This window comes from Nicotiana attenuata, unplaced genomic scaffold (genome assembly GCF_001879085.1).
Source record: "Nicotiana attenuata strain UT unplaced genomic scaffold, NIATTr2, whole genome shotgun sequence".
In the NCBI taxonomy this organism is placed as follows: domain Eukaryota; kingdom Viridiplantae; phylum Streptophyta; class Magnoliopsida; order Solanales; family Solanaceae; genus Nicotiana; species Nicotiana attenuata.
Window position 1 is genome coordinate 21174 of NW_017675727.1, and position 23590 is coordinate 44763.

A 23590-nucleotide genomic window follows, 5' to 3' on the forward strand; every position below is an offset into this window, starting at 1 on the left:
TTGATCAAGCTATTTCAATTAAACAAAGACTAAAATAGTTTAAAGTGATCAGAGAGGTTCAAAAGAAATCCAAATTGATGAAAAATTTAAGCAAAATTAAAGTACTTAAAAAAGCTGAATATTCAAACCATAGTTCAACTTAAGCAAGTTTTGTTTTGAAAGCTTACATATGAAAAGCTTAGCTATTATTAAAAATTAATATAACTAAGAATATTATTAATAAATGATGATATAAGGGTTCCAAAGCGGACTGCATATACTTGTTAGGCTAAGAAGATTAAGTGAAGGAAACATATCTCACATATTTTACAGAGAAGAATCACATCCTTGAAAGCTTTGAAAATTTTTTAAGTTCAATAAATGAAAATTAGTAAACTGTAAGCTTACATATGTTTGTTCTTGATTCCCTGCACAAATAATATTGTACTTTTGTGTAATATGAATAATACGAAATCTTAAATCCCAAATATTAAAATGAGATAGGAAAAATGGAAAATATACTCCCTGGACAATTGAAGCAAACTGATTCACATATGAAATACTCAAACTTCCAGCGAGAACGTAACTGATTCTAGGTATTCAATATTTTGTAGTTCAACGATGAACTTCGTTATCTTCGTACTTTAAGATGATAGTTGAAATAAAAATTAGAGCTTCGTGCTGATAACATGTTATAAAATATACCTCAAAGTAGCAATATGGAACAAGGAAATAAAAATAATTTAGTAAAACATGAACAAGAAATGGAGATAGAGAGAAGGAAGAGATTTTCTTCTTCAATTGTGTGTATTTTCCTATCTATTACAAGCCTTTATATAGGCATAAAAAGTGAAGAAAATATGTCATGGAATATGTCATTGAACATACAAAATATGTCATTGAATATGTCATTAAGCATTTGAGATGAAGATCATGGAAGAAGAGTAGACATCCACCATAATGTGGCATTTATCATAACACAATTCTAATTCTACTTCTTCCTTTTACGTTTTTTATCAAAAATTTTAGAGAGAGATTCAAAATCTCTAAAAAATTTAATTGAAATTTTGTTCCTTAATTTTTTCTAACCAGCATTTTCCTCTTCGAATTGTGGTCATGTCAGTTTTGTTAAAAAGTAGTTGGGGGTCCGGGGGAGTAAGTAGGAGGAGAGATGAGAAAAGAAAGGGGAAGGGGAAGAGAATCAGGAAGCAACAAAATGAAATGGTGAAGGAAGAAAGAGGAGAAGGGAGGGCGTGAGGTGGTGAGAGTTTTCAGCTTTTGTAATTTCTTTTTTGTTTTTTCTTTTCATTTGCTTTCTTTTCTGATTTTAATATTTTTATAATTAAAGTTGTTATATTCACGCGCTTCTGTATCGTGGTCTGCACGTATTTGAGCCACATTATTTAAATCGTTTGCAAATACTCATATGAAAAACTTGTAAGTTTATTTACCGGACTAACAAATGGGTAAAAGTTTAGGTGGTCCAGAAACTATTTTGCCAATAAATTATAAGTGTGCTAAGTTAGTGAAGCAAAAGAAAGCTAGCAATTTCATAAATATAATCGACTTAAATGACAGAACTAGAGAGAAAATAAAATTTTGTCTGAATTGAGGTATAGTATGGTTATTTTAAACCTAGTGTCACGTCCTTAGTTGTTAACTAAGTACACGTGCTGCACTTGACAGCTCGCTCACGATCTTGCACAACTTGCTCACGTTCTTGCTATGCCAAGTCAGCCTTACTGCACTCAAGATCGCTAAGAGAATGGTAGAAAGAACACAAAAGAATTGTTAAAGAACGCTTTGTATTAGAGAGAACTTGAATTGTTTTGCTTGATTGATTACAAATGAGTGGCCCCCTTTATATACTAGTCTCTTAGGGGCTAGTGTGTAAATATTAATTATTATACAAGTCATTGATATTTATAAGGTAAGAGCTTTCTCTAGAATTTTCTACAAGCCTAGAAGATTCCAAGGACTTTCTTAGCAAATCCATAAGGATCTAGGTTCTTCCTAAGGAAATGTCCATACTTCTCTAGAATCTTCTCACAAATGCTAGCCTTCCTCTTATGTAAGCTTCCACATGACATTAATATATGCCAAATGGCACCTATATGGCATGATGACATGGTGGGTCATCACACTCTCCCCCACCTAATATTGCGACGATCGCGGCGCAATGCTGCTGCATAAACTCTCGGAACTTATCTTTGAATTGCCACAAGTCCTCATATCGTTCCCACGTGGCCTCCTCCAGTGATTGCCCTTTCCAATGGACGAGGAACATAGCGGTGGCTTTTTGCCCTTATTTTCGCCTGGCCTGGTAATCTATGATAGCCTCAATCTCCTGATCATGCGAGGCGGTGATAGTCATAGGTGCTCGACTTGATTGACCCCTACTCGGATCATCCTTATCTTCATGATATGGCTTAAGCATGCTAGCATGGAAGACAGGGTAGATCTTAAGATACGATGGCATGTCAAGCTTGTATGAGATCTTGCCTACCTTGGCGACGATCTTAAATGGCCCCTCATACTTGCGAATCAAATTCTGATGCATGCCCCGTAGTGCCTTGAACTATCTTGGGTTAAACTTCACCATGACCATGTCCCCAACTCTATAGTCCGTGGGACGCCGTTTACGGTCCGCAAACTTCTTCATCTTCTTAGCTGCCTTATCCAAGTAGGACTTAGCAGTGTCAAGCTGCTCCTCCCATCATTTGGCTATATGATAAGCCCCCAAACTCTTTCCCTCGAATGCAACTGGTAACGAATGTGGAGTTTGTGGTTGTTGGCCTGTGGCTAGCTCAAATGGGTTCGCCCCGTGGACTCACTCCGTCGCAAGTTATACGAGAATTGGGCGATGTCTAGGAGCCTTGCCCAATCTTTCTAATGCGCGCTTACATAATGCCTCAAGTAGCATTCTAGTAAAGCATTGACTCGTTCCGTTTGTCCATCTGTCTGTGGGTGAAAACTAGTGGAAAAGTGCAGTTCCGTGACAAGTATGTCGAATAACTCTCTCCAAAAGTTTCCAGTAAAATGGGGGTCTCGATCACTGATGATATGCCTTGGTAAGCCCCAATACTTCACCACGTTCTTAAAGAATAGCTTGGTGGCTTCCTTGGCTGTGCAACCTGGTGAGGCGGGCATGAAGGTGGCATATTTGGAAAATCTATCCACGACCACCATAATAGTACCATAATCGTCGGACTTTGGTAGGCAAGTGATAATATAAAGTCCATAGTCACGCTCTCCATGGACGCTCTGCAACTGGTAGTGGCTCCAAAAGTCCGCCGAGCTGTTGTTGCTCGACCTTGTCCTGCTGACATACGAGACAAGTCTGCACATAACATTCTATATCATCTCGCATGCGTGGCCAATAGTAGACAGACTCAACCAAGGCCCTGGTGCGACGATGACCAGCCCACATTGTATCATGACTCTCCCTTATGATCCGCCGTCTAATGTCTCCAAACTTAGACACATAGACCCGCCGACCCGTGGTAAGCAATAGGCCGTCTTCTACCCAAAAACGTCTCATCTTGCCTTGGTTGGCTAACTCGATAAGTTGTTTGGCTGCCGGATTATGTTGCATTCCTTCTTTTATAGCCTCACGAATGTCCCAAGTTGCTGAAGTGATGGCAGCAATCTCGGCTTTCCGGCTCAAGGCATCAGCTACAACATTACCTTTGCTCGGCTTGTACTCTAGCACATAATCAAACTCGACCAAGAAGTCTTGCCACCTAGCCTGTTTTGGTGTGAGCTTCTTCTGCGTCTGAAAGTAGCTAGTAGCCACAATGTCGGTCTTGACCACGAACCTTGACCCGAGCAGATAATGTTGCCATGTACGAAGGCAATGCACAATGGCAGTCATTTCCTTCTCTTGCACAGTGTAACGCCGCTACGTCTCATTTAACTTGCGGCTCTCAAATGCTATGGGATGCTTATCCTGCATCAGGACACCCCCAATGGCGAAGTCTGAGGCATCTGTGTGCACCTAAAATGTCTTGGCAAAGTCGGGTAATGCCAAAACCGGCTCCTCTGTTACAATTGCCTTAAGGTGTTCAAACGCCTTTTGACAATGCTCTGTCCAGACCCATGGCTTCTTCTTCTTCAGCAGCTCAGTCAATGGTGCATCCTTTGCTGAGTAGCCACTGATGAATCGACGATAGTAGTTAACAAGGCCAAGGAAGGATCTCAACTACGTTACCTTTGTAGGTGCCTCCCACTCCTGGATAGCACGTACCTTAGCCTCGTCCAAGCGTAGCTCGCCATTGCTAATGACATGGCCCAAAAAGTGCACCTTTGATTGTGCAAACTCGCACTTCTCCCTCTTGATGTATAGCTCGTTCTCCCGCAAGACTTGGAAAACTTTCCTTAAGTGCTCCATGTGTTCCTCCAAGGTGTTGTTGTAGATGACTATGTCATCTAGGTAGACTACCACGAACTGATCAAGGTAGGGATGAAAAATCTTGTTAATAAGGGTGCAAAATGTGGCCGGTGCATTAGTTAAGCCGAAGGGCATCACCAACCACTCAAAGGCTCCATATCTTGTCACACATGCTGTCTTTTGCTCATCCCCTTCCGCAATGCGAACCTGGTAGTAGCCCTTTCGAAGATCCACTTTGGTAAAGTACTTGGCTTGCCCAAGTCTATCGAACAAGTCAGCAATGAGCGGGGTCGGGTACTTGTTCTTCACCGTAACCTTATTAAGTGCTCGGTAGTCTATGCACAAACGCAACGATCCATCCTTCTTCTTTTGGAACAATACTGGTGCGCCAAAAGGTGCCTTTGATGGGCGAATGTGACCAGCATCCAGCAACTCTTTCAATTGTTTCTTGAGCTCCTCTAGCTCGGGCGGTGCCATACGATAAGGGGCAAATGCAGGTGGCTTAGCCCCTGACTCCAACTCAATCTTGTGATCCACCTCTCGCCTAGGCGGTAAGTGCTTAGGCAACTCCTCGGGCATGACATCTTTGTTTTCCTCAAGCAACTTCTCTATGTAAGGCGGCAATGTTTCTTGAAAACTCTTGTCTTCCTCTAGACTTGCAATGGTTGCCACGAACATTGGCTCCCCTTTCTTGATCCCCTTGACAACCTGCATAGCTGAGAGTTGTGCTTGGATCTGTCCGTGTGGCATAATCACTATAGGTACCATGCAAGCTCCTTCTTGCTCCATAACCAAGAGACGTTGGAGGTAGGGGTCAATCAAAGTATGACAATGTCTAAAGAACTCTTGCCCCAGTATGATGTCAAAGATATCCATAGCAGTTACGGTAAAGTTTGTCATACCTTTCCAAGCTCCCAATTTGACACCTACTCCATTAGCTACCCCACGAGCATTTTGTACCTCGGCATTCACGGTCTTGACGCGAGAGTTGGTTGGAGTAAGCTTCAATTCTAGTCTCTTTGCGGCAGCCTCAGTCACAAAATTATGAGTTGCTCCAGTATCCACCATTGCACGAGCGGGCTTGTTGTTGATGGTGAGATCCACGTACTGATTGCCACTCTAGGTTGGATAGCTTGCTTTGTGACAGCACCACATAATCCGATCATACCCAACTGTGCGGTTCCCGAACTCTCTCCTTGCGGCTGCTCCTTTCGTCCACGGACTTTGGCGCTGAGGCTCTTTAGGTCAGGACAATTCCTGAAGTCGTGCGGCCCTCCGCATATGTAGCATCCCTTCTTCTCGGCCTGTGCCTTCTTCTCGGTGTAGCCCTGACGACCACTCGGCTTTTTGGAATCTTGAGTCTTGGAGTATTGATGATGTATCTCCTTGCCTTTGCCTCGATCTCCCCCGCCTTTGACATTGTTAACCTTTGACTCATTTCCATTGCCTTTGTCGTGCTTGTCATGCCTGAAATCCATCAATGATTCGGCCTCCACTATGGCTTGGTCTATATCAGTGACTTGTCGGCGTTGCAACTCCTGTTTAGCTCAATTTTGCAACCCGTCCATGAAGTGGAACAACAAGTCATCATTGGTCAGGTTGGGAATTTGAAGCATAAGGGTAGTGAACTCCTTGACATAGTTACATATGCTCCCTGTTTGCTTCAATTCCCTAAGTTTGCGCCTTGCCTCGTACAAGACATTGTTTGGAAAGAACTGTCGCTTGAACTCGGCTTTGAACTGATCCCATGTGCTAATAGTACATAGACCTTTATCCACGTCGGCCATCTTCCTTCTCCACCAAAGCATGGCAGTCTCTGAGAGGTACTAGGGGTGGGCATCGGTCGGTTCGGTTCGGTTATGAATATTATCGGTTTAGCATATCGGTTATCGGTTTACAAATTTGATAAACCGATAAGATATTGGTTATCGGGTATCGGTTAATCGGTTATCGATCATTATCGGTTCGGTTATCGGCTTACCCAATAAGATAACTCTATCAGAGTTAAGCAAAAAAGAAAAGATAATTCACTGGAGTTAAGCAAAAAAGAGAAGAATTCACATATAGTATACTAAAGACTTACGCTAGGAGTAACTAGTAAGGTCTATGAAGAATGAAGATGAAGCAACTGAAAAGTGGGGTTGAGAAAGAATAGGAGAGAATGAACTGAAGCCCTAGCATTTGTATATACTTAAGGGTAAATTCATAATATTATTAATTCTTATTGGGTTATCGGTTAACCCATTAACAAAATTGGCAAACCGCGGCCCGAACCGATAACCCAATAGTAAAATTCTAAACCGTTACCGAACCGTTAACCCAATAACCCGATACCGATAACCCAATAAATAATTAACGGTTCGGGCTATCGATTTACCCGATATATGCCCAGCCCTAAGAGGTACAATACCGCAGTGTTGATCTTGACCTCGTCGTCCCTCACTTTGTCATGCCTGAAGTAGTTCTCCAAGTGCCAAAGGAAGTTTTCCACTTCTTGTGCATCACGAACACCTTTGAACACCGGGCGTTTGGGAGCCTCGATCTTGGCCTCTCTCGTCACCACAACATTGCTGGCTGCCTCGGTCACGCCAGCATTGACATGCTCCTCGAGTGAATCTATCTTTGCCTTCATAGCATCGATAGTACTCAAAGCCTCCATGAGTTTGCACTCTAAGGCAGTGATGGTTTGCCTTAGTTCCATCTCGGTCTATGTACGTCCCTCCAAGTCATTTCGGATACTCTCAATCTCTTCAAGAGTGTGCCCCTCAAGAACGCTAAGGGTGCCTTCCACCTTCCCCAAGCGATGGCCAAAGATCTCTACGGCGTCCATCCCCACGTGCACCTTCATCACCCACACTTTACCGAGCGAGACGTCCTCGGGCAGGACCTCCACTTCATCCTCGCTCTCCTCAGTGGCAGATGGTTCTTGGGATGTAAGCCCTTCGTTTGACACAACCTCGGGTGGCACCTCCTGTCTCTTGTTAGTGGCATTCCTCTTTTTGCCACGATCGCTCTTGCCAGCAGCATCCTGGATGACGTTGGCTTGGGTGCTGGCAGCGTTAATTTCTCCGTCGTTCGCCATTCCCTTAGTTGAAACCTTCGCTCTGATACCACGTTGTCACGTCCTTAGTTGTTAACTAAGTACACGTGCGGCACTTGAAAACTCGCTCACGATCTTGCACAACTTGCTCACATTCTTGCTATGCCAAGTCAGCCTTACTACACTCAAGATCGCTAAGAGAATGGTAGAAAGAACACAAGAGAATTGTTAAAGAACACTTTGTATTAGAGAGAACTTGAATTGTTTTGCTTGATTGATTATAAATGAGTGGCCCCTTTTATATACTAGTCTCCTAGGGGCTAGTGTATAAATATTAATTATTATACAAGTCCTTGATATTTACAAGGTAAGGGCTTTCTCTAGAATTCTCTACAAGCCTAGAAGATTCCAAGAACTTTCTTAGCAAATCCATAAGGATCTAGGTTCTTCCTAAGGAAATGTCCATACTTCTGTAGAATCTTCTCACAAATGCTAGCCTTCCTCTTATGTAAGCTTCCATATGGCATTAATGTATGCCAAATGACGCCTATGTGGCATCATGACATGGCGGGTCATCACACTTAGGCTCTTAAAGGTGAGTTTGACCGACATCTCAACTACATAAAATTTGGGGGAAAACGACTTTCGTCAAAAAAACAGAAAAGGGTGAAAAACCAGACCCACATTTCATCTTCCATTTCACGCTCACACACCGAGTTCAAACTCAAAAGAGCTAATTCAGTAAAAATGTCTACTCATCCACATGCAGCTTTCAGGGGCTGCAGGTTTTTGCTTGAGGCAGCAAAAGCCACAACCCGATCCCCCAAAGCAGCATCTTCTTCTGCTTCCAAGAATAAGGCTGCTGCTACAGCCTTGAAATCGTCGACATCAGCAGGGAAGCAGGGTCGTTCTCCTTCAGCTCGACCCACTGGTATTTTAAAGGTAACCCCTGTTTCGCCCACACTTCATACCTTTCTTGGAGTTTCTGAGACTTCTCGGGGCGATGCTGTCAAGAAAATCTGGGATTACATCAAACTCCACAATCTTCAGGTACCCTTTTCTCTCTAGATATACTATTTGAGTATATTTACTCTTTGAATTATTTTGACTAGACAAATATTTTAGGAAAAGAAGATTTTTTATACATTAGTGAAATATATATAGCACTACTCGTATAATTTTTCATAAGTACTAGTGGTGTTCAACATGTGATGTCAATTCCTGTAAGGCAAGCTGTTAAGGTTAGTGAGAAGGTTAAGATTAAAGAGTTTCCAAACGGTAGTATGTTGACTATCTTCTTGGAGCAGATCAACGACGAAGAAGTGTCATATTAAATAGAAATGAAATGTACTAATGTTACTCCCTGGGGGTTTTGCAGTAAAAATATTTCTGGTGTTGGAGGTTTTCTGGTTTGTTGCTAAAAGGTTGCTGTTTGGCCTCAAGAATGCTCCATTTGATATACATTTGGGCATTCTGCACTCTTTTAGTTCCTCTAAGGATTTCAAATCCGTTGAATTTTTATGTTTTCTCCAATATGAAATGTGTGCATGCCGAGCCTCTAGGTTTATGATATCCTAACCTATTTGAACTTGAAGCATCAAAATACCTTTGGTTGTGCCCAGAAGGCAGTTTATTTCCCTTGGTAGCACTTGGGCATTGGAATAGTCTGAAGTAATATGACTTGCAAAGCAAGGTTGAGCAGCTGACTGTCATCCCAGATAGAAATAACACTATAGCTGTAAATATGCTGGTGAATGTATAACAATATTAAGCAGAGGCGAATTTATAGGCGAGACTGTGGGGCACGTGAACTCATGGTCTCTCTGCAAAATCAAATATTTTATGTACATATTTTTTAAAACTGATATAGTATTAACTTTGGCAATTATGCTCCAAGAAGGCTGAATGATGCACTTGGTTGAATGTTGAGATGTTGAGTTATTTACCAACAGGAATAGGGATCAATTTTCACTTAATATATTTTCCTCCTTTTTTTAGTAGTGAACCCATGTACTAAAAATCCTAAATCCGCCTCTGATATTAAGACATGAAAACTCCAGGTCTCAGTTTCCTGTCATAAATTAGTTCAAGCCTGCTAGGCTGAAGAAGTAACAAACAGGTTTAAAGAACAAAATAGATACTGAGTTGTGGGGAAAACGCTGAGACTGTTAGTCATTTATTTCTACATTGCAAGATAACAGACCAACTATGGAAAATCTTTATTAGTCTTAGGGGTATTTCATGGACAATGCCATACAGGATTAATGATGTTCTTTATAGTTGGGAAGAAGCTGGTGCTGAAGCAACTAACAGCGATAGATGGAGGACTGTCCCGGCTTGTATCTGGTGGACAGTTTGGAGGGAAAGGAATGCTAGATGTTTTGAAGATAGAAGCAACCCAGTACAGAAGATCAAACTCAATTGTATTCTTCTTTTTTGTTTTTGGTGTAAACAGATTTATACAGAAGATACATTGACAATCGTAGACATACTAGGATCTTGCTAGGTTGCACACCAGCACATCTACTTACCACCTACTTGTAAATTTGTTTTTAAGTGCAACCTATGTACTGATGTTATTAATATATACAAAAGTTACCAATTCATAAAAAAAAGTCTCCCTTTGTTTTTTGTTAACGGGCTCAGAACATTTTTTGTCAGCCTTTCCCGGCTCATGGTTTCAGAATTTTCTCCGTTAGCTACTTTATGAGAAATTCATTATCTACGGACTCATTGTTCTTTATGCTGTTGATCTCATTATCTCCTGTCAACACTCGTTGAGAATCGTTTTTTATAGACTTCACCTGGTTTAAATCTTCTTCTCTATCAATCGTGCTAGTTTAAACATTTCTTTCTCCCCTTCTCGTGTTCCTAGCTTTTATACAGGGCATCTAGGGCTTCCTCTCCAGCTTTACTAGTAGCCTTCTTAGCTTCGCTCATAGCTCTCTTATACTCTTACCTTGTTTTCTGTAGTGAGAGTGGTCAAATGGGACTATTCTTTTTTTTTTCTTTTATAAGTGAATGGGAGATAAATCCGCTACCTAACAAATGCTTTAGAATACTCCATCCAAACCAGTTGCAGAACTAATATTGAAAATATGCATCTTTTGCCTTTGCCGGATGTCAATTCTATTCGTATGTGCATAAATATAATGAAGGGAAATGATGCTTAGAGTTCTCCAGAGGTTAATTGCTGTTTGCTTTTCCATGGAATAATGTTTATGCTTTTCCCTATTGGAATAATATTTCTTCAGTCTTTATTTGACAAATAGCAAAGCATCTCTTGCTTTTGGAGCTGTAGTACACATAGTAGACAGACTCTTAGTATCATTTCTCGAAAAATCTCAATTTTCTTCTGCCTGCAGGACCCCATGAATAAGAGGGAAATCAATTGCGATCACAAGCTCAAAATACTATTTGGAGGGAAGGACAAAGTGGGGTTTCTAGAGATTTCCAAGTTGCTCTCTGCTCATTTCGTGAAGCCTAACTGAAGTAGTCGTTAAAATCATCCATGCTTGACTCTTGATATTGTACATAAACTACTTTGACTTCTAGACATTAAACTCTGATTTGCAACTTGTTTGCTTAGTTTGCTAGATGGACATCTTGTATAAAGTAAAGTAGGAAGAAGCAGAAAGAGTAGCGGCTTATAAACAATGTATGTTCATTTCTTACTTCAGTGAAATGTAATGAATGTTTTTCCTGTATCTTCCATTGTATACATAAGTGACAGTTAATGAAACATGATAACAAAGAATTTTCAACAGCTCATAGAAAGTTATGTCTTTCTTCAATCTTACTGCTGATTAAGATTGGAAAGCATAATAACAAGCAATCAAGCATAGGGGTAATTCATAAAAGCCTTGAGGAAGATCTCATTAATTGGCTCACAATGTGATTACGAACAATGCTATCCATTTGCCACAAATAATGCATTTTGATGAACAATGTTATCCATTTGTCACAAATAATAGGGTAAATTTGCTGTATATTTACCTAGTTCGACAACAGCAGGAGAACCATACCATGGTCTAGTAGCATCATCAGAGCCAACAGGGGAATGGTAAACTCCATCCAGAGTGATATTAAGTGCGCCTTTCAGATGAGCTGAGATTTCTGGCACAACTCCATCATCCCAGACATCTGCCTGGCCGCAAACCTGGCAAATTATCAGATTGTTAGATTACTTAGATAACAGATATGTGCTCGTGCGATACTGAAACTAGATGACAGGAGTATATAGATTGATAATTTGAGCAATATCAAACTCAAGGGCGCCTGTGGTATGAACCTGCTTGTAGCCTTGACCAACAAACCGTGCACGGAAAGTGGAAACTGTTTCTGGATTTGTGTTGCTTACAGTAGCAACCTCTGACGTTGGCTGGTCAACACTAAGCTTCCACTTCAGAACTGTATGTTGAACTTGAACCAAGGAAACGAGACCCTTGAATATACCTACACAAGTGAAACCCATTAAGTTTTTCTCAGTAAGGCGTTAGGTTAAGAAATGATTACTAATCACAACAGAGGCAAAAAAAGTTAGGTGATTTCTTCTCATCTGCCTAAGCTTTGGTAGACAGAGTTACCTAGTATCTTTGCTGGAAGGAGGTAGCAGGTACTAGGTGGAATAGCCGAGGTACACGCAAACTAACCCGGACACCATCATTATAATAATTGCTTAGATAGACATCATCCATGTTGTTTATCTCAATATTTTGTCCAATAGACAGCAAAAAGTTTACATAGTTTTAGCTTATTTTGAATTATATACGACCTTGTTAATTTGATCTTCCGGGCAGTCTGTATGTCAATAAACAGATCAAGCAGGAACCGATCCTCAAGCAAGTTAGTTCTCATTCCCACGGTTGTTTGTTGTTTCATTCTTAAATGCATGCACAACTATTGGCATAATGTCATATTGCTTCATCTGCTTATTGTAGTGTGCTGCCACTTTTTGCAGATCATATAGACTCAATCGACTCCTTCAACAGGCTATCCTATGGCATCGGAAAGAAAGACTGCAAAGTTCTATTAGCATTTTGATAGGAGCTTCCATAATTTTTTCAGTAACCACTTCTGTTATTATAGTTATGCGTATGAAAACGATCTCTACACTTGCTGGTTGCAATTAAACCGTGATATGTCACATTAATACATCATTAATACTAGAAACATTAATACTGCCATATTTATAATTGCAACTAAAGCAGACAGTTAAGTTTCTTCAACAATCCCCTTCACTATCATTGAACATTAAAAGAACTAAATGAAATGAATGTGTAAACATCATTGATCATTCACAAGAAGCACTAGAAATCAAGCACATGAACAGAACGCCAAAATTTGATATTTACCTCCCTGCTATACATACATATCTAAGTTGTGGAGAATAGACAGCTTTTGCACAATGCTCTTCAACGTAATACAAGAGGCCTCTTGTTTGATCAATTACTCCTGGCAAACCTTTAGGTGGGGGCCTAATGAAACCAAATAACACCAGTGTTAGGCTTATGCAGAACAATCTCCCTAAGAAATTCCATCTATTAAATCTAGTATTAATAGTTGAATAGATACACAAGGTAACTATATGATGAATGAATGAATTTATACATACAGGTGGGGAGTTCCTGTTGGACTTTAAAGGCATTGAGCTTCAAAGACTTTAAGTATTGAAGTATAAGAGTGTGAATTGCAAATGGTGGGAAATAAAATGGAGGGAAATTAAAATATGAATGAAGTGAGCTTTGACTTGCACTTTGTCCCTCATTGGTGAGGGACAACTACATTTGTGTGCTTATATATAGAATCACTTCTTAAAGCTCTTAAAAGGAGTTGAAGAAAATGATCCCTCGCGTCGTCGTCGTCGCTCGCTCGGCTTCAGCTTCGGATTTGTCAATCGATAAGATTATTTTTGGACAAAATTTATGTAATTAATTATTTAATAATTAATTAAATGCCAGATCACTGCTGAAGATTCAGAAGGATAGTCTGGCCGTGTTCCTGGCGTAACCGCAGTAGGACCGCGCCAGAACCCTGCTGCAGATTCAGAGGGCCACTCTGGCCGCGGTCCTGGCGTAACCGCGGTAGGACCGCGGCAGGCCGCGTAAACTTCTGAAAAGGCACCTTTTCCAGAACAAATATCACACCTCTTCCAATAATTGCCTATAAATTATGAGGCATGGCTTCGTTTTTAACACACCAAAAACATTACAGAACTTCCTTTCTTTCTGAAAATACTGCATTCTAATTCGCAGTCTCTCTCTCTCAAATTCGTAAGTGTGATTTTGCTCTGTTCTTTAAGTTCGTTGGTATCCTGCAGTTTGTATTGCCACTGTTGCAGGAAGGTTTATTCCGTTTTATCCTGGGAGGATTTAATCCATTACCTAGGCAACGTGTGAGGGGTTAAAATTCCTTAAGGACGCACAAGCAAATTGTGGACTCGGAATATTTCTTAATCTTTACTGTTTTTCCAGTTTCTTTTATTCTTTTAACAGTTTTTTCTGATTTTGTGTTTTAACACAGAAGCAACAATAAGCTTAAGAAATTTTATTTTATACTAACGTTTCTGTGTTAAAATATATATTAAACTGTTATTTATATTTTGTATACTGGTTTGGAGACTAAAGCCTTCGTGCTTTCTACTCCAATAATTGTTCTGTCCGGTTTAAAGTATATCAAAATTTTACCGGAAAAATAAACGTACGGGTTTGAAGTATATAAAAACTTCACCATTGTTACGTGTTGTATGTTTGGTTTGGTATTCAGTTTGAAGATATCAAAACTTCACTGATTTAACAAAGTTCTGTTTTGTTTCCAGCTCTACAGAAAAATGACGAATGAAAACCAAACTAATGAAAATGTTGCGGGAACGAGTGCTACTGTTACGAGTGTTGCTACCTCGTAAAGCCGTTCAACTCCTGCTCATGCTATGGCACCAGCAGAAAAACCCGGAAAGTTTTCCGGTATTGACTTCAAGCGTTGGCAAATGAAGATGCTCTTCTATCTTACTACGTTGAGTTTGCAGCGATTTATCAAGGAGGATCCTCCGGTCCTGGCTGAAGGCATTTCGAATGACGAACAATTTGTTGTAACTGAAGCATGGAAACTGATTTCTTGTGCAAAAACTACATTTTGAGTTGTTTGGAAGATAGCTTGTACAATGTCTATAGTGTCATGGAAACTTCAAAAGGGTTATGGAATGCGCTTGAGAAAAAGTACAAGACTGAGGATGTCGGACTTAAGAAGTTCGTGGCTACAAGGTTTTTGGATTTCAAGATGATTGACACTAGGTCGGTCATAACTCAAGTCCAAGAATTACAAGTCATTGTGCATGACCTCCTTACTGAAGGTATGGTCATAAATGAGGCCTTTCAAGTCGCTGCTTTCATTGAGAAGTTACCTCCGTTGTGGAAGGACTTTAAGAACTATCTTAAACACAAGCGGAAGGAAATGACACTTGAAGACTTGATTGTTCGTTTGAGGATAGAGGAAGATAACAAAAATGCTGAAAAGAAGTCACGTGGAAACTCGACAATAATAAGGGCTAACATTGTTGAGGAGGCGCCACAAAATAAGAAGAGGAAAAAGGCTTCTGGACCAAAGAATTACCCAAGCAAGAAAAAGTTCAAGGGTAATTGCCACAACTGTGGAAAGTCTGGGCATAAGGCCGTGGACTGTCGTGCACCAAAGAATGATGTACAAAAGGAAAAGAAGAAGAAGAATCAAGCAAACATGGTTGAAAATGTTGAAGACATGGAGGACTTGTGTGCTATGTTGTCTGAATGCAACTTGGTAGGAAATCCTAAAGAATGGTGGATTGATTCTGGAGCCACCGGCCATGTTTGTGCTAACAAGGAGTTATTTTCTTCTTATGCCCCTGCAGGACCCGACGAGACAATTTTCATGGGAAATTCGTCTACAGCCAAAATTGAAGGAGTTGGCAAGATTGCGTTGAAGATGATGTCGGGAAAGATTGTGACTCTAAACAAAGTTCTCCATGTTCCAGAAATTCGCAAGAATCTGGTGTCTACCTCACTTCTTGTCAAGAATGGATTCAAATGTATTTTTGTTTCCAATAGTGTTGTACTAAGTAAGAATGATATGTATGTAGGAAAAGGTTACCTGAATGAGGGCCTTTTTAAGCTAAATGTAATAGCAGTTCCTATTAATAAAGCTAATGCTTCGTCTTACTTACTTGAGTCAAACACTTTATGGCATTTACGCTTAGGTCACGTCAACTTCAAAACATTGCGAAAAATGATAAATTTAGACGTATTGCCAAAATTTGATTGCATTAATTCCAAATGTCAAATATGTGTGGAATCAAAGTATGCTAAGTATCCTTATAAGTCCGTTGAAAGGAATTCAAGTCCTTTAGACTTAATTCACACAGATATTTGTGACATGAAGTCAATACCATCTCGCGGTGGGAAAAAGTATTTTATTACTTTTATTGACGATAGCACAAGATATTGCTATGTTTATTTACTTAATAGTAAAGATGAGGCAATTGATGCTTTCAAGCAATACAAGAGTGAAGTTGAAACACAACTAAACAAAAAGATCAAAATGATAAGAAGTGATAGGGGTGGAGAATATGAATCTCCTTTTGAAGAAGTATGTTTGGAAAATGGCATTATTCACCAAACAACTGCCCCTTATTCTCCACAATCTAATGGAATTGCGGAGAGAAAGAATCGAACGTTGAAAAAGATAATGAATGCGTTGTTGATAAGTTCTGGTTTACCACAGAACTTGTGGGGGAAGCTATACTTACAGCTAACCGAATAATCAACCGTGTACCTCATAGTAAACCACAGTCCATTCCCCATGAAAAATGGAAAGAAAGGAAGCCCAGCTTGAAATACTTCAAAGTGTGGGGGTGTTTAGCTAAGGTACAAGTTCCTAAACCTAAAAGGGTTAAGATAGGTCCAAAAACGGTTAATTGTGTATTTATTGGATATGTAACCAATAGCAGGGCATATCGTTTTCTGGTTCATAAGTCAGAAAATCCTGAGATTCACGTTAATACGATAATAGAATCAGATAATGCTGAATTCTTTGAAACTATTTATCCGTATAAAAAGGAAAGTGAAGTGACCTACCAAAAGTCAAAACGACCTCGGGAGGATATAACAGATGGTATGCCTAATGAGGAAAATCCGAGAAGAAGTAAACATCAATGGACATCTACTTCATTCGGTCAAGATTTTCTGACTTTCCTGCTAGAAAATGAGCCTCGTACCTTCAAGGAAGCAATGTCTTCCTCAGAAGCACAATATTGGAAAGAAGCTGTCAGTAGTGAAATAGAATCCATATTNCAGATAGAGATTCCGGAGTGGAAATGGGAGCGCATCACCATGGATTTTGTATCTGGACTTCCACGGACCCTGAAGAAGTTTGATTCCATTTGGGTTATTGTGGACCGGCTGACCAAGTCCGCTCATTTCATTCCTGTGTGTACCACTTATTCATTGGAGCGGTTGGCGGAGATTTATATCAGGGAGATCGTCCGTTCGCATGGTATTCCAGTTTCTATCATTTCAGACAGAGGTACTCAGTTTACATCGCGATTCTGGAGAGCCGTGCAGCAGGAGTTAGGCACTCGGGTGGAGTTGAGCACAACATTTCACCCCCAGACGGACGGACAGTCCGAGCGCACTATCTAGATTCTTGAGGATATGCTCCGTGCGTGTGTGATTGAGTTCGGAGGATCTTGGGATCATTTCTTGCCACTGGCAGAGTTTGCTTACGATAACAGCTATCAGTCCAGCATTCAGATGGCGCCGTATGAGGCTTTATATGGTAGGAGGTGCAGATCTCCGGTGGGTTGGTTTGAGCCGAGCGAGGCCAGGCTATTGGGCACAGAGATGGTTCAGGATGCATTGGACAAGGTTAAGGTGATTCAGGATAGACTCCGTACAGACCAGTCCAGGCAGAAGAGTTACGCGGACAGGAAGGTCCGTGATGTTTCATATATGATTGGTGAGTGGCATCTGCTTCGGGTCTCGCCTATGAAGGGCGTCATGCGGTTTGGGAAGAAAGGAAAGTTGAGTCCGAGGTTTATTGGCCCTTTTGAGATCTTGAGGCGAGTTGGGGAGGTTGCCTATGAGCTTGCCTTACCTCCCAGTTTGGCCGGAGTTCATTCGGTATTTCATGTTTCGATGCTCCGGAGATATCACGGTGATCCGTCGTATGTGTTGGATTTTAGTTCGGTCCAGCTGGACAAGGATCTATCCTATGTTGAGGAGCCAATGGCTATTTTGGACAGTCAGGTCAGGAAGTTGAGGTCAAAGAAAATCGCTTCAGTGAAGGTTCAGTGGCGGGGTCAGCCGGCCGAGGAGGCGACTTGGGAGACCGAGCAGGATACGCGCCAGTACCCTCATCTTTTCACTACTTCAGGTATGTTCTCTATGCTCGTTCGAGGACGAACGAATGTTTAAGTGTAGGAGGATGTAACGACCCGGCCGGTCGTTTTTGGAAATTTCGCCCCGATCCCCCATTAACCGTTTCCCCTAAGTTCATTTTATGCTATTTTGGTTTGCCGGGACGTTCGGTGTTGAGTTTTGGAGAGTTTTGGAACACTTAGTCCCTAAATGAGAGCTTGAGAGTTGAAAAATGGTCCGTAATCAGAACAGTGTGAAGACGACCTCGGAATGGAAATCCGATGGTTCCGTTAGCTCTGTTAGGTGATTTCGGGGTTGGGAGCGTGTTCGGAATGTATTTTGGAGGCTCGTAGCTCATTTAGGCTTGAAATGCCGAAGTTTGAATTTTTAAAGTTTCCGGTCCGATATGAGTTTTTGATCCGAGGGTCGGATTGGAATTCCGGAAGTTGTAGTAGTTCCGTCATGTCATTTGGGATGTGTGTGCAAAATTTCAGGTCATTCGGACGAGGTTCGGGTAGGTTTTTGATCGAAAACGTGTTTGGTTGGAATATGAAGTTCTTAGGCTTGAATCTTTGATTAATTCGGGTTTCCGGCGTTGTTTAGGTGTTTTCAGGATTTGTACAAGTTTGAATAAGGTATTAGGTGGTATTGGTACTTTTGGTTGAGGTCCCGGGGGCCTCAGGATGATTTCGGGTGGTTAACGGAAGAGTTTTGGCAGTTGGGAAATAGCAGCACTGCTGCTTCTGGTATCTTTCCGCTTCTGCGGCTTGAGGACCGCAGAAGCGGAGCCGCGGAAGCGGCCTGGTCATCGCAGGAGCGGGTTTGGGCAGAGTTTTTCAGGTACTGCAGATGCGGAGGAAATTACGCAGGAGCGGCCTCGCATCTACGAGAAAGGGAACCGCAGATGCGGAAACTTGGACTTTTATTAGAACCGCAGAAGCGGCTTAAATTCCGCAGAAGCAGAACCGCATATGCGGTTAATGGTCCGCAGAAGCGGACATTGGCTCTTTAGTGAGAGTCGCAGAAGCGACTCGTTTTCCGCATAAGCGGGACCGCAGAAGCGGTCCCTTGTCCGCAGAAGCGGAAATCCCTGGGCAGAAATAGAAATTTCGAGGGTTTGAGTTCATAAGTTATAAAAATCAATTGAGAGCTCGGTTTAAGGCGATTTTGAGTGGGATTTGAAGTGAAGATCATTGGGTGACGTTTCTTTGGTCCCTTCTTGTTATATTTCATCATTTTATAGTTAAATACACCATTGGAATTCGAATTTAGGATAAAAAATTGGAAGAAACTTCATAGACCTAATTATTGAGTTTTGAGTGGGCAATTGACCTCCGATTTGGGAGATTTTTATATGGTTAGACTCGTGAGAGTACGAGGGTTCTGAAAATGTAAAAATTATTCGATTCCAGGGCGTTGGCCTGGAGGGCATTTTGGTCATTTCACCTAATTTTACGTTGTAGCTTTGAATTTATTAGCAAAACCAGGTGTTTACGATGTTATTTACAATGTGTAATTGAATTGAATAGATTTGAGCCATTTGGAGTCGGATACTCGTGGCAAGAGCGTGATTTCTAGTTGATATTGAGCCGGTTCGAGGTAAGTGGCTTGTCTAACTTTGTGTGGGGGACCTTTTTCCCTTAGGATATGATCTTGAATATTTGAATGCCCCGTACGTGAGGTGAGGATTGCGTAATTGAGCTAATTGTTGTAAATCCGTTTCTACTTGAAGTATTTAAATTGAGCTTTCTTGTTTACTTGATTATTTTAACTGCAAGTTTGTACCTGTGCTAGCTTAGCGACTCATGTTTAGCTGCCTTACCTGCTTATTTGCCTTAACTGTGCTATTTGTACTCTGTGAAGCATGTTAGGCTATAATTTACTACTTCGTGTCCTGATTTTTAGCATTGTTCCGAGATTTAGGAATTGTTGTTGTTGTGTGTTTAATTTGGGACTACGGGACGGCTTCCCGGGAGATCCCTCTGTACTTGAGATATTCTGGACTGAGGGTGCGGGATACCAAGAGATCCCTGGCACATGTGTTTCTATATATATATATATTGGGATACCAAGAGATCTCCGGTTTACTTATTGAGGATACCAAGAGATCCTCGGGATACTAAGAGATCCCCGACTTACTTATTGAGGATACTAAGAGATCCGCGGGATATCGAGAGATCCCCGGTGTTGATGATGAGGATACCAAGAGATCCTCGGGATACCAAGAGATCCCCCGGCTACTATTCCTTGTGAGGGCAATTTTCCGTGTATTATTACCTTTGCTTTTTATTACTGTTCTTCCTTATTTTCCTGGTTTAGATTCTCGCTGTAGACTTTATTTAAACTATTTCTGTTATCTCATTATTTATTATGTTATCTCAGTAGGGCCCTAACCTTCCTCGTCACTACCCAACCGAGGTTAGGCTTGGCACTTACTGAGTACCGCTGTGGTGTACTCATGCCTTTCCTGCGCATATTTTTCATGTGCAGATCCAGGCACTTCCTCCCAGACGTATCATCCTCGTGGTGGAGAATCCTAGCTGAGACTTGAGGTATATGTGCTACGTTCGCAGACCAGGAGTCTGTACTCTATTCCGGCTTTAGCGGATAGATCATTTTCTTTCCTTTCATGTTGTTTAGACATTCTGGTGTAGAGCAGTTTACCACATTCTATTAGCCTGTGTTTCCCGTGAGTTTCCGGGTTTTGGGATTTAGTTGCAGATTTTCGCATATTTTGAGTTGTATAGGCTGAGTGGCCTCATATACAGTTGTTATTTCCGTATGTTCAGTTTTAAAATATTATTCCGCAAATGTTAATTTGTTATTCCGCACTGTTAGGCTTACCTAGTTGTAGGAACTAGGTGCCATCACGACATGTTCATGGAGGGTGAACTGGGGTCGTGACAAGTTGGTATCAGAGCCCTAGGTTCATAGGAGTCACGGAACACAGGCCGGTTTATTAGGGTCTCGCTGGTCGGTACGGAGACGTCTGTACTTATCTACGAGGGGCTATGTAACTGTTAGGAAGAATCTTCATTTCATTTGAATTCCTCGTCGTGCGATATTTTGGACATCAATTCTAAACTTCTGACTTCTATTCTCTCACAGATGGTGATGACACGTGCTACTCGAGATAATCAGGCACCCGCGCCCCCTATTGCAGCCGTCAGAGGCCGGGGCCGGGGAAGAGGTCGAGGACGCGCACGTGGGGCAGCAAGAGCACCTGCGCGAGCTGCCGCCGAGGTTCCACCAGCAGATCCAGCCGGAGCCCAGGCACCTGGCACACCTACTACTGCCACTACTACTCCAACGCTCCAGGAGACTTTGGCTCAGTTCATGAGCATGTACACCACCTTGGCTCAGGCGGGGTTGCTTTCCCTTGCTGCTGCCACATCCCAGGCCGGGGGAGGAGCCCAGACTCCCACCGTCCGCACTCCTCAGCAGCGAGTGCAGGTTGAGCAGGTTCCCGAGATTATTCCGGCACCGCCTGCAGCACCAGTTCAGCCCGAGGATGGGTCAGCTGCTTCAGAGGACGAGCAGCGCAGGCTTGAGAGGTTCAAGAAGTATGATCCCCCAGTGTTCAGTGGATTAGCATCAGACGATGCCTTGGGATTTCTAGAGGAGTGTCATCGTATTCTCCGCACTATGGGCATCGTGGAGTCCAGCGGGGTTTCTTTCACTGCTTTTCAGCTACGGGGAGCCGCCTATGATTGGTGGGGGACTTATGAGATAGACATGTGCAGATAGGACAGAGAATGATTTCCTTATGTTCAATGTCGCGCAAATTTGGTCTAAGTCAAGTAGGAGAAATTTCCATCTAAACAAACTGGAATGCCAGATTACATATCATGTTTATATTAAGAGATGTACTATATACTACATAAATGAAATAACAAGACCATAACTAGTCTACAAGAAAGACTAAGTTATGATTACTAATTGCAGTTACTGATCCAGCATATAGGAAGAGACAGTCAAATGACTTATATTAAACAAATCCGTATATTACTTACATTATGTGAAAATGTGTAGCCAAACAAGCAGGTACAACAATGAATTAAAGATTTACTGCAACATAGTAAAAGAAAATTCTAAAATTTAATAATAGTGAAAGTGAAGTAATTGGAGAACCTTGAGCCAATTCTTTTGCTTCGCTCACGGCTTCATCAATTCTTTCCAAGTACCTGCCAAAAGTTTTTCTTATAACAAAAATGGGTTGATAGCTGCTGAGCATAAAATTTTGTAAGGATTATTACCAATCAAGCACTGGACGAGGACGAAGAGTGCCACGCCAATAATTTGAGTCCAATAAACCAGCAGCATTCCTCAGCCAATCAATCCTTGAAACTATTGCTATTGCTGTTGGTACTCCATAGCCTTTCAATATAAGAGCCAACTTCTCATAGTCATTTGTATTGTTCCCCAAGCCCTACAGAAGATAACAAATGTTCTGCTCAATCAGCATCCATTACCAGAAAAAGGTATTCAGAAGTCTAAACATTACCCTGCCACCAGTGAAAAAATTTCAGACAAAATAAAATGGTTAATATAATTAATTAAATTTACACAGTAAAAGACCAAGGTTTTACTCAAAAATTGGAGTTGGTGTAACTATGGAACTCAAATGTAGAAAAGGATGCAAACCGGAAGAATAACAGCAGGGCGAATGGTGGAAGAAGTGGTTGTTATCGGCAAGTCAGTAGCTTGAGAAATAGCAGAGCAGCGTTTTGTATTAGCATTAATGAATGTGTAGGGTGAAATGGAAGATGACCATGCTACAGCCATAGCCATCTTCCCCCACTTGCCTTCTTCAGCCCACAAATGTTTTAACCGCTTTATTTGTGCAGTTTTGTGGTCCTCATTTTCCCACCGTTGTTTCTTGCTTCAAACTTATATAATAAGTACTACTCCCTCCCTTTCAAATTAAACGAGTTAGTTTGACTCGTAAAAAAGATTGAACTTTTGAAATTTGTTATCTTAAAAGCTTAATGGGTTTTCTTTGTGAGGCCATGACTTTTGTGTGGTTCTAAAAACTTCTCAATAAGGATAAAATGAGGAGTTTAAAGTTGAATTATTTCCAAATTTAGAAATGTGTCATTTATTTGGGAATAGACTAAAAAGGAAAGTAACTCATTTAATATGAAACGGAGGGAGTACTTCAGTTATACTTTTATATCGAGTAATTTTATTTTGTGTCTCACACAACTTACATTAGTTGTGTGAGACCTCTTTTTATAGCACTTATGTGTGACCCATATATGTCTGGGACCCACACAGCCGTGAGACAAAAAAGAGGCACAAAATAAAAATTTTCTTTTATATTTGAGTTTAATTTGATGGTGTCATCTTGCGTCAGCCTAATTGTCTAATTCAATAAGTAACTTTTTTATAAACTAGTACTATTGTACTTATAAAACATCAAGTTATATTCAAAATAAAGAAATCAAAGTTGATGTTAACAATTCGAGAAAATGACAAAAGATGGCCCATTTTGTTCTGCCATAGGTTCAAAGTAGACTCTTAAATATTCTTTTGAGTAATTTTGGTCTTTTAAATTTGTCAAAAGTAAGTACTATCTTTTTCTCCTTTAAATACTTAACAAACTCTTCCTGTTAGATTCAAAGGGAATTGAGAAAAAGATAATTAATGTGAACTCACAATTGAAAGTGTTGTTTTTTAGTTTATTCTATTTTTTTGTTCATTTTTTTTTTATGTCTGATGCAGTTCTTAAGTTCACATTCTGCTATTTTTGGTCCATTTTTAATGGTTATGTGATTTTTGGCGTTACAAGTTTTG

The 23590-nt window shown here is 40.9% G+C and overlaps 1 protein-coding gene and 1 pseudogene across 1 annotated transcript; one reads left to right on the forward strand and one right to left on the reverse strand.

The window, feature by feature from the left end:
* Nucleotides 1-8156: 8156 nt before the first annotated feature.
* LOC109220378 (upstream activation factor subunit UAF30-like) lies at nucleotides 8157-11351 on the forward strand. Its single transcript, XM_019384841.1, has 2 exons — nucleotides 8157-8459; nucleotides 10775-11351. The coding sequence occupies exons 1-2, from the start codon at nucleotides 8157-8159 to the stop codon at nucleotides 10898-10900; spliced, it is 429 nt and encodes a 142-aa protein (XP_019240386.1). The 3' UTR covers nucleotides 10901-11351.
* On the reverse strand, nucleotides 11143-22642 carry LOC109220379 (annotated as a pseudogene).
* Between the last annotated feature and the right edge of the window lie 948 nt (nucleotides 22643-23590).

Bases quoted from the DNA above. Each gene is read 5' to 3' on its own strand.
- LOC109220378 (XM_019384841.1), top strand. From the start codon at position 8,157: ATGTCTACTCATCCACATGCAGCTTTCAGGGGCTGCAGGTTTTTGCTT. The intron at 8,460-10,774 runs GTACCCTTTTCT...TTCTGCCTGCAG, and splicing joins TCAAACTCCACAATCTTCAG to GACCCCATGAATAAGAGGGA.